Source organism: Plasmodium coatneyi, chromosome 7 (genome assembly GCF_001680005.1).
Source record: "Plasmodium coatneyi strain Hackeri chromosome 7, complete sequence".
Classification (NCBI taxonomy): domain Eukaryota; phylum Apicomplexa; class Aconoidasida; order Haemosporida; family Plasmodiidae; genus Plasmodium; species Plasmodium coatneyi.
This window is the reverse complement of record NC_033562.1, coordinates 870,004-881,277: the sequence shown is the minus strand read 5'-3', so window position 1 is coordinate 881,277 and position 11,274 is coordinate 870,004. Positions and strand designations below refer to the sequence as shown.

The following is an 11,274-nucleotide window of genomic DNA, read 5'->3' as shown; positions in this document are numbered from 1 at the left end:
AGAGTAGGTACCCCCCCACGGATGAGATAACGCCAAAAGAGAGTTCACATCAAAATGGAGGTGAATAACGAAGAAGCGGTAACAACCCCATTAAGTGAAGGGGAGCTGAAAAAAGTGTACTACGAAAATTTTATAGACGATTTGACGGATGAAGAACTCATGTATAAAAAAACAGTGGAAGATTTATTTTACATCTACAAATCATTTGGGTTCATTTATTCCATCATTAAGAAGGCAAACCTGTTGTTAAGTCAGGAGAGCTTTGACATGTTTTTAAAATCCCTCGTAAGTTTTATTGATGAGCTGTTTCTGAACAATCCTAATTTGTTTGACACGGAAGGAAGTGATGCAAGTCAAATTTATTCCAACAATGAGGTCGGTGCAGGAGGTACGAAAAAGAGGAAAGGAGAATTTGAACAAATATATGTAAATAAAAACAATGATAATAATTCTTTTATGAGCATCCTATCGAAGACATATATAGAGGAATTACTAAAGGATATTAACAATATAGACCCCGATTTCAACGAAAGGAATGCACAAGACTATTTGTTCATCACGAAGCATATTCTAAAAATGAAAAATACGCTCGAAGTGGAACATGTGAAAAATCGAATTGATAAACTGAAAAACATTTTAAATGTAGGGAAGACGATTTTCCAAATAGATGAAGTGTTGGATGATGATTTGGTGGATACTGATGAGAGTAAGAAAATAAAGGCACATGATCATATCGACCTGATGATAGAAAAACTGAAAAACATTGGACCATCTATTGTGGCGATATTTTACAAACAAAGTCTCTGGTATAAGCAGATTATTAACAAATCAGAGTATGATAGCTTAAATTCGATTCTGAACTTAGATGTAGATGCAGACCACAAGATGGTAGAATCGACGTATGAAGATGTGATTCTGCTTCTGGGAGAAAAAATGACACAAAATAAAGACCTCCTAACTGCCAAGGAGAAGCTCGAAAGACTCAAAATCAATTACGATGCGGAAATCCAAAGGAAGCTTCAACAAGAAATGGAGCTCTCCAAAAAATTAGAAGACAAAAGGAAAGCTGTGCAGTTCATAATTGATAGATATAATGAGTACACCTGGTTTGACAAAAATTCACCTAAGAAGCACTCCTTCTATATAATAGGAATTAACCCCAGGACCACTACGGAGGAACAACTAAAGAGCTGCGGCAAAAGATTGAAACATATTTTGCACCCCGATAAGGAACCCGACAAGGAATGGAAAAAAAAAAGCCGAGTCTGCTTTTAAGGAAGCGTCCCTTGCCATTTTGGGTTGCCAGCAGGAGTTCAAAACGAAGATCCTCAAGAATTTGGAGCCCGGCCCAGCTGCTCCGTACTTGGGGCTCATCGGGATTGAGGGGGGGAGTGACACTAACGCAGTTGGTGGTGTTAGTGGTGTTGGTGGTACTAGTGCCATTGGCGGTGTTAGTGGCGTTGGCGCTACCAGCCCAGTTGGTGAGGCTACCGACCAAGGAACAGCACGCCTCCCGCAGTATTACCCCACGCAGGCCTACTATCCCAAATTCGACCTCAAATGCGTGGATCAAAAAATTGGTACCATCCTTATAGACATAAAATGCCCTGTGCAGTTGGGGGTGGTGAAGAAGGTGATCCTTTACGTGCACAGACCCATCTACGGAGCGGAACCACTCAATCTCATCCCAGAGGATTCGTTCCTTTCGCACAAAATGGAACAAAACGTAAACGTAAAAAATTTGAACCAGTCTATTGAAGCCCGAGTTGACTTTGTGCAACCGTTAGAAATCGCTGCGTCTACAAAGTACTACATCGGTATTCAGCTAATAGCAGAGAGGGGAAATACCATGATCAATTGGAACTCCATCAATATAACGCTGCACAAATTTAGCAACAAAAATATTATTAAGAAATTGTTATCGTCGTTTAAAAATGCTTCCTTCATTAATCAGGGCCAACTGAATGTGGTCCTGTCGAATGAGAACAAAGACGAGATGACCAAGTATTTGAATGAGTGCATTGCCGCAGCGAAGATATGGGCGCAGACGGTGTAGCCGAGCGCACCAATATATTTGCGCTTCACCATCCTTACTATGTTTGCAGCGCCGGCGGGAAAGTGACAACTTTTTTTGTACCTCACGGCACAGCTACGCATTTGCCTTATTACGTTTATCACGCTGCTATGTTTTAGCGCCGCGCGAGGAACGCTTTAACATTTGTTCTCAGGAACACTAACGTAAGTCTTTGTTCTTTGCAAAAATGACGGTTGGTTGGTGTGCAAACAAATTGTGTATGGGTGGAGGGATCTGCCGACCCAACTGGTAAAAAAGTCAACCTGGGAGGAGAAGTGCATCCTCCCCCGTTAGGACTTCCTAAGAATCATGCGTAACTCATTCTTCGCCTCGCTGTTTGGCAGGTCGTCCAAGTCGTAGTAGCTCCTAGCAATCTCAAGCAGCCACTTACCATCAATTCTGCTGACCGTTCTTATAAAATTTTTTGTGGTTAAAATAAGTTCGTGATACATGACCCATTCAGGGTTTATTTGAAATACTGTTGACGGGTGTAGAGTAACTATTTGAATGTCCTTCACGGTGATGTAGTACCCTTTGCTAGTTTTGTAGGCCACTTGTTGGTAGAACCCACTCAGCAAAGCCTTCCTTATATTTACATAGTAGTCAGGGTTGGATGGGTTCATGGAAACAATTTTTAGTTCCATTTTTTCCATTGTTCTGATGAGTTGGTTTCTAACATTCTGGGCAGATGTCATAGCTCTATGATTTAAAAAATAATCGTAACAGAATTTTTTGGAGGCATTTATATCCATTCGGTTATAATTGACAAAAGCATGGAAGACATTCATAAGAGTTAGGTGGTCTCCATCTAGGTGTGAGAATCTCGTTTTCATTTCGTCTGCTTCTTTGCCTTTCACTTTTGGCCTTAAAAAACAGTAGGGCACAGAAAGCATGGCTGCAATGGTTAGTATTTCGCTGGAACAGCCATAACTTGGGGACTCAATCAGCACTTTGGCTAGCTGAGGATCTACAGGAAATTCAGACATGAAGTGTCCCTTCTGGGTTAATTCTCCCTCATCATCTAAGGCTCCTAAATAGTTCAGTTGTTCTAAGGCTCTCATCAGCGTCTCTGGTGCCGGTGGGTCCATAAAATCGAAATGAACTAAATCGTCAATTCCTAATTTTTTTAAATTTAAGACAACAGAACCTAAGTTGGATCTTAAAATTTCTGGGTATGTCTGTTCAGGTAATGTTTGCTCGAAACACTTTTCTGTGTAGAGTCGAAAACATTTGCCTGGTTTTGTTCTTCCTGCTCTTCCAGCTCTTTGCTGAGCGGACGCTTTCGAAATGGGAGCTATTAATAAAGATTCTACTCTTGCCCTTGGGTTGTAAACCTTCTGTTTTGAAAACCCAGGGTCGATAACGTAGACGATTCCTTCTATAGTAAGGGAAGTTTCTGCGATGTTAGTGGACAGGATACATTTTCTCCCCATTTTATCTCCTTTAAATCTTGGCTTGGGAGCAGGTTCGAATATTTTCTGTTGCTGAGTCGATGGTAGTGAAGAATAAAGGGGTAACACTACCAACTGACCAGCACTTTCATTTTTCGAAACTAATTTTTCAATTTCTTTTTTCGTCATTTCTATTTCCTCCTCTCCAGTGAGGAAGACAAGAATGTCCCCCTCGTCCTCATTTACATGTATGTCGTACACCGTCCTTATGACCACCCTTATGTAATCCTTCTCTGCTTGTAGGGTATAAAATATTTCCACAGGGTATAGCCTCCCTGGGATATTTAATATTTGGGACCCATTAAAGAACTTCTGAAACTTCCCTGCATCTAGCGTTGCAGACATGACTATTAACTTTAAATCGTTCCTCTGCTCTTGTATATTCTTTATTACCCCGAAGAGGATATCCGTGGCTAAGGTCCTTTCGTGAGCTTCGTCCAAAATGATGGTGTTGTATCTTTTTAACAAGGGGTCATACATTGATTCTCTTAACAACATACCGTCTGTCAAATATTTTATGACCGTTCTTGTACTAGATCGATCTTCGAACCTGATGGTGTATCCTACATACGTTCCTAGCTCTACATCTAACTCTTCTGAAACTCTTGCGGCTACACTCATGGCAGCAACTCTCCTTGGTTGGGTCACAGCTATGGACTTCTTTTCGGCAAACTTAGACTCCAATACGAATTGTGATATCTGTGTTGTCTTTCCACTTCCTGTATCTCCTACGATAATCAACACGTCGTTTTTTTTAAAGAGCTTTAGAAAGTTTTTTTTCGCACTCCATGCTGGCAGTTTTTTCTTGTCCTCCAGTAGCTGGAGGTACCTTTCGCTATATGGTTCGTTTGTCAGTTTGTTTATGAGTGGGGGTTCCGGTTCGCCTACGCCAGGTTCTCTGCCCCTTTGGTAGGATCCCTCCCCCGTTGGGATTCCCCTTGGAAAGGGCGTTTCCGGGTAGGGGTCTCCCTCCTTGGGGATATTTTCCCCATCACTGTTCTGTTTATTCCTGCTCTGCTTATTTTGCGTCTCCGTCTCCCCCTCATCGTTGTTACTGTCATGACCACTGTGATCATCGTGTTTTGTGTCATTCACTTCACTATTACCACCCTTGTCTGCACAATAGGGATCCTCCTCCCCGTCGTATGAGCTGCCTTCTTCCTTATTTTGTGCACCCCCCGTTTGACCATCATCTTCCCCTTCCTCAAAGGGATCTCCCTCTAACGCATGGCCCACCTTTGCCTTCTTCTTACTACTATAATCGTCACTTAACGTGTGTGCGTTTTTCCTTTTGGAGTTTTCACTTGGGGCTGGCGGGTCCCCCTTCCCATCAGCGGGCTCCGCATCCTTTTCGGATAGGCCATTCAACACTGGGTCCATTTTTCCTACCAGTGGCTACGTTGCGCTACGCTCTTATGTAGAAGCGCAAAACAAATATGCACATACGGGCACGTATGAACCTTTATGCATACGTGTAACTGCCCACCCCTGGTACGATGCGACAAACAGATAGGCAGTTGAATCGACCTAACTGGGGGGATTCTGCCAAATGAGTGTCCGCTTTTGTGTTCATTACATCTGACATGGGCTTCCTCTCCCTACCATGTATGATAATTCCTTGGAGATCTACCCACTCGCAGTCCTCCTTTCTCCTACGTGCTAACAGTAACTGATCATACAGATGGTCTACCCCTCTGTCCCTCCAAAAAAAGGATACGCCAAAAATAAAGGGTTCCCTTCAGCTGCTTATATGCGACTTCAATGTGGGATCCTTCACCACAACAAATTAAGTAAACTACCCGCTCGGTATCCAAACAAGGGATTATTGTGCATGTGGCGCTAATTCGGCAAGCGCGAATCGAAAGTAAGGTTCCAAATTAGAACCCAAATTTGATCCCAAAATTGCTGCCAAAATTGCGGTGAAGGCGCTTCCAAAACTTCTTCCAAGATTTCCTCTAAATTTGATACAAATTAGTTTCACTGTGAGGAGTTACTCCATTGAGGTAACCATATGGGGCCCTGCAAGTCAAACCATTCATCTGCGCAGGTACATAAAAAAATTGTTAAAAAAAAAAAAAGGCTAATTTTCCCGCTTTGCATGTCGTGGTGCGTCACGCAATGTCGTGTTCAGGTTAATTTTTTTTTTTTTTTTTTTTTTTTCTCACTACATCTAATTGGATCATTGCCATTTGGGGATTCTCGGAAGGACGCATAATTTGTCACCCGTTTGGGTAGAAATCACGACAGCTACATTTCGCATATGATATGATCTTATTGTCCTGGCAATAAGGAAACGCGTCAATTCCTCATAAACCCTTTCACCACTTTCTCAAGTAAGAACGAAAAAAAATTGCAATCCTCCTCTGGGGAAAGCATCCCCTAGCGCGTTGCTCGCGATTCTTCGCCGATCTATCTTTTTGTATATCCTCCACTTTTGATTATCCCCCGTTAAACATATGTCATTCCTCTGCTGCTAGCCAAAAGAAGGCAGAACAGAACAGGGGACCTCCCCCCCCACTTGGCATATTTCCCTTACCCTACACCATATACGTTTTATGTCGCCACCTGCACGCATTTTCAATATATAATCGAAGCGTAGTTGTCACGTTGCCTTAGTAGAAGCGCGAATGAATGACATGTGCCTTCTTTACACATAATGATTGGAACGTTATAATACGGGGCAGGGAGAAATTACGTGAACAGAACGAACGGGTGTATCCCCATCCTCTTTTGTGCACCCCTTGTCTGATTACTCATTCCTTTTTTTTTTTTTTTTTTTCTCTCCATGTGTAGTTAAGTCCAACGGTTTAGTAGAAGGGAAGACAGACAATAGAAGGGGTGCAACATTTCGAGGTCAAATTGGAAAGACAGTTAAAATAAAAGGGTGGTTGCTCCGTGAACAGTTCGGTTCATATTTCCCATGTGCACCCGCCGCTGCAGCATTGATTTGTAAGAAATGATGTCATAAGGGAACCTACACATAGATGCATGTAAAAAAGGGGGGTGAGTACTCCAAGGTGGAAGCCGTAGAAGGGTCATTTCCTACTACTTTGGTAACCGCCCTGCTGTTCAACCGGTTAAACCCTCCATGTGGTTCGGGCAGCTGATCATCGGGCCGCCGGGGTCCGGGAAGTCCACTTACGTGGCAGGAGTGGAACACATACTGAAGCAGATAAACAGAAAATTAGTGCTCATCAATTTGGACCCCTTTGTGGAGAATGACGTATACAAAGCAGACGTAAACATTAGTGAGCTTGTGGATATAAAAAAAGTCTTCTGCGACTTGGGCTTAGGACCCAATGGCACTCTCATATATTGCATGGAATATTTACTAACGAACTTTGACTGGCTAGAGGAAAAATTAAATGAACACAAAGATCACTACCTTCTTATTGATACCCCAGGACAAGTAGAACTATATACACATAATGACGCCTTGAGGAAGATTGTTCAAAAAATGACCAAGATAAATTGTAGACTAACTTCGGTGCACATTGTTGATAGCACTCTATGCTCCGACAACTATAAATATGTTAGTGCACTACTGTTATCCTTGTGTAGTCAAATTCACTTGGAATTACCCCATGTGAATGTTTTCTCTAAAATTGACTTGTTAAAATATTTTAAGGACGATTTGAATTTCCCTCTAAGTTACTACGTCGAAGCGCAGAACTTGGAGCAGCTCATGTTGTATGCACGCTACCAGAATGAGTCCTCGTCCGATTCCGACATGGGGGATGCACCAAGAAGCTGCTCAAATGACCCAAGTTACTGTGCAGGCCGCCCCATCAAGCAGGTCATAGAGGATGAAATAAATAGTGGTAACATAAAAAATGCTAAGAAAAACTACCGAAGATTCTCCAACAAATATCTGAAGCTAAACGAGTACATTTGCGAAACGGTGGAAGATTACAACATGATCAACTTTGCCCTGCTGGATATACAAGACAAATATAGTGTTCTTAAGTTGCTAAAAATTATCGACGGAGCTAATGGATTTCGCTTCAGCTCCATCTACTCGGAGTACTCTCTGTTCGACACGTACGTTGAGGCCATTGAGTATGACTGTGATGATATTCAGGAAAGGATCGTCCATGTTTCGGATGAAGAAAAGTTTGCGTCCCAATCTGGGCACCCCCCTCATGGGTGAGAAAAGCGGATTCGCCTCCCCCGTGTCGTCATGCAGGAAGGTCAACCCCACACGTAAATGAGCAAACACAAAAGTGGTCATCAAATGTGGCCAACACTTCGCAGCGGGAATGTAACTCGCGCAGCTGTAGAAAAATTTTGGCTGACAATTGAGAACACAAAAAAAAATTCTCAATTTGAAATGACCCCTTTGGAGTGCTAACATTCGAGGTTATATGGCGCGGCGTGCTTCGTTTTGCGCGTGTAACCCTCTTGGGGCGAGCAAACTGCAATTTTCACGCCCCTAGCCACATTAGCGCGGCTGGAAGTAGCTCGTTCTTTTTTTTTTTTTTTTTTTTTTTTTTGTCAACAAGTCGCTACATCCCCTACGGAGGGAGAATACGCCTACGTGGGGAACCCGTTCAATTTGCGCCATATATAGCAGTCACGGCGTCAGCTCACGGGTAAGCCGGTCACCTGTATGCGTTTCCATTTGCTAGCACAGATACGACGTAGATAGTTGTTCACACAGATTTGTACTCATGTGAGCGCTCCCTTGCTTTGCTAGTTTGCCATACTTCCACCCCGCTATAAAATGAATGCGGACAAGCTGGTGGCCGACCTGCGCGAAATAGAAGAGGACTACGAAGGGGGGGAGAGCGAGGGGGAGGACCCTCTAATGCCGACGCAGAAGGTGACCTTCCCCAGTGGAAGCGTGAACAGAAAGCTATTCGATGAAAAAATGAACCACCATTATACCATTTTTAACACCAAAAATGAGTTCCGAAAAACAGAAATTAATGTAGAAAAAACGCAAATTGAAATAATTAACCATTATATATTTTTGCTCAAATTGTTAAGAAGGAGAAAAGACGAAGAGATCATACGGGAAATAGCAAAATGCATTGAAGTCACCTTTGAAACGGACAACGATGAGATGCAACAACTGTCCGAGGAAAAATCATTCCACATGTACAAACAATACCTACTGAAAAATAAATATTTTTTTTTAAAAATCTGGAGAAGTATGAAAAATAAAAATTTCTACCCAGATGTAAAACAAATCATTAAAGACACCACGAGAGATGTTTTTTCATTCAATAGGCAGATACATAATGGCAGTCTGGGTTTTAAGTCAATCTTATCCAATCTGTACAAATTACTAGGGAAATATTTCCAGTGCGATTTTAGGAAAACCTTGTTGGCGTTTTTTCTTCTAAGTCTTATGAGTCGAACTAATAACACTGTCGATATTTTGTACACGCTAGAATATTACTTCAAAAACAAGAATTTTTCCATTATTCTTCCAAATAGCTCTTTTATCTCTCCATGTGAGTTAAGCATTTGTAATAACATCATTCTTCTGCGTAGTCATGTAAAATACTTCATCAAGATTACAGAGGAGTCGTCGTCTTTGCTGCCGTACAACTGCTACAACATTATCTACATTGATGAGAATCTAATAAGTGACAATTTTTATTTGCATATTTATAAAACGCTGCTCAAGGATTGCAAGCACCACTACCTTTTTCGGGACAACGAATTATTTGGCCAGGTAAACTTCTTTGATGTTAAGTCTAACTGTGCCAAGTTGAAGTCAAAGGGGGTGTGTAAACCAGGGGATCCCTCTCGACAAATACCAACTAGCTACGACGCGACCATCCACCCTAATGGAGAAAAAACCGAAAGCATCGAACAGCAAGGAGATAACTTTGCAACCCTGTTGGACGATGTAGAAGTTTCTTCCAGCTCCACCTATAACTGCAGCGATAACGAAATTGACATAAAAAACATAAATGAGAAAAATCGACTGTACCGGGATAATATACGTGACCATTTGGGCAAACGAAGAAGGAACTTCTTTTACCAGTATTTGATTATCGAGTTGAGTTCGTGAGGAGGGAAGGGCATTCTCCCCCTGTAGGTAACTTCAAAAGAAAGGACAAACTTCGCGCATTATTTTTGTTCTCCGAACCGAACAATTTGTGTGCCCCTCTCCCTATGGCAAAATAACCACTGCGTTATCCGACCAGTGCATGCGATCATGCTCTGCGCGGGGTGATTTGTCCATTTTTTCAATACATTTAAGGGGTACATCCCTTGTGCGTCTCCCCCATTATCTCGTCCCGTTCACTCCCAGTGTTGCTAAACGTGTCATACGCGCCAATTCGGTCGCATCATGATTGTCCCGCTTTTATTTTTCAAAAGGTGGGATGCACTCCTTTCTTTTTTTTTCCATCATGCGGTGGGGCAACGCACATCGTTGTGATGTACTGAGCCGCGGAACCGTTTAACCGCGCTACACTGTGACGTGCTTTTTTTGTTCTATTATTTTTTATTTCCCCAATTGAGGAATTCCCAAAACGGTTAACTAATTCGTAATGACAAGTGAGGTCATTACGATGGTATCACTTTTGCAATTCCGCGAAGATTATGTACATACGGGTGTACCAAAATGGTGTAAAATATTTTTACTATTTCCCCCGTTGCGCTGTAACGGAGGGATGGAGCATTTAAGGGTGTGCCTACGAAATTTGCCAACATTTCCGCCTCGCACATTGTTATATCGACTCAATTAGAACATAGGGGTGAATAAAAAAAAAAATATATATAAAATAATCAGCACAGTGAGCCATTTTTACGAATTTATTGGGAATTTTAAACGGAAGTAAAAAGTGATCATCCTGAGTAGCTCGACTTTGCATTTTTTTTCTTTTCATCTGCGTGTGTGTAAAAATGGTCAGTCGGTCGGTGGGCCGGTCAGCAAATCGGTCAGACCACGTGCAGGAGCCACTAACCGAAGTGGGCGCGAATGTCTGGTTAACCCTCCGGGGATTCACAAATGAAGAATACGCATTTGGTAGGGTGACCCCAAATTGGCCACGTTACTTCTATTCGCAACATTTGCTTTTTCAGTAGGAGGGAAACCCATTCGGTGTGTGTTACATGGGGTATGGTTTGTTCGTTCAAATCTTTGGCTGTTTTCTTTTTTTTTTTTTTTTTTTGGCTTGTATGCCTTTTTCGAGCTATTTTCCACATTTCCTTTTTTCACCTTTCCCAGAATGAACAATTTTGGCGAGCACGTCTGTAGCAATTTTGGAGGTGCCCCCAACACTGGTGTGGTTAAAGTTGGGGTTGAAAGGGGGTACACAGACGGTTATATAAAAAATGTATAACACACATTATATATGCATATTTCTTTGCTCGCACTGTTCCGTGTGTGAGCAATGAGTGGCGCCGATTTGCCCGTCCCTCATAATGGTCAAGGTGCGCAAGCTACCATAATGATAACACCACCCAGAAGTTTGTATAAAGAAAAAAATAAAAAGAATAACCTTTTGCGGAAAATACGTGGAGCCAAATGGTCATTCCAAAGGTCACAACAATATCGCAAACGCATCCAGAGGCAATTCCCACTCCCGGCAAAAAATACTGGAATGAACAAAAATTTGCGGTACATTTTTTTTTTTTTTTCCTTGTACGAAGAACGTGAAATGTATGCCATAAGCTTGTATCACAAGTCGTCACTTGGCATTCATTCTTAGAACGCCAAATGTGCCGTCAGTAGCTGCTCCATCAGTGAATTTCCCATTTGGAATTATTGTCGAGCGTTTTTCTTAT

The 11,274-nt window shown here is 42.1% G+C and overlaps 4 protein-coding genes across 4 annotated transcripts; 3 read left to right on the top strand and 1 right to left on the bottom strand.

The window, feature by feature from the left end:
- Positions 1-54: 54 nt before the first annotated feature.
- PCOAH_00017430 (Uncharacterized protein) lies at positions 55-2,056 on the top strand (the record flags this gene model as incomplete). The annotated part of the gene is made up of 2 exons (XM_020058552.1): positions 55-1,263; positions 1,310-2,056. 2 exons carry the CDS (start codon positions 55-57, stop codon positions 2,054-2,056), a joined length of 1,956 nt encoding a protein of 651 aa, XP_019914013.1.
- A 308-nt stretch (positions 2,057-2,364) lies between these two features.
- Positions 2,365-4,905, bottom strand: PCOAH_00017420 (Atp-dependent rna helicase; the record flags this gene model as incomplete). Its single annotated transcript, XM_020058551.1, has 1 exon — positions 2,365-4,905. The coding sequence occupies one exon, from the start codon at positions 4,903-4,905 to the stop codon at positions 2,365-2,367; it is 2,541 nt and encodes an 846-aa protein (XP_019914293.1).
- Positions 4,906-6,613: 1,708 nt separating this feature from the next.
- On the top strand, positions 6,614-7,675 carry PCOAH_00017410 (ATP binding protein; the record flags this gene model as incomplete). The annotated part of the gene is made up of 1 exon (XM_020058550.1): positions 6,614-7,675. The coding sequence occupies one exon, from the start codon at positions 6,614-6,616 to the stop codon at positions 7,673-7,675; it is 1,062 nt and encodes a 353-aa protein (XP_019914186.1).
- A 573-nt stretch (positions 7,676-8,248) lies between these two features.
- On the top strand, positions 8,249-9,550 carry PCOAH_00017400 (Uncharacterized protein; the record flags this gene model as incomplete). The annotated part of the gene is made up of 1 exon (XM_020058549.1): positions 8,249-9,550. The coding sequence occupies one exon, from the start codon at positions 8,249-8,251 to the stop codon at positions 9,548-9,550; it is 1,302 nt and encodes a 433-aa protein (XP_019914077.1).
- Between the last annotated feature and the right edge of the window lie 1,724 nt (positions 9,551-11,274).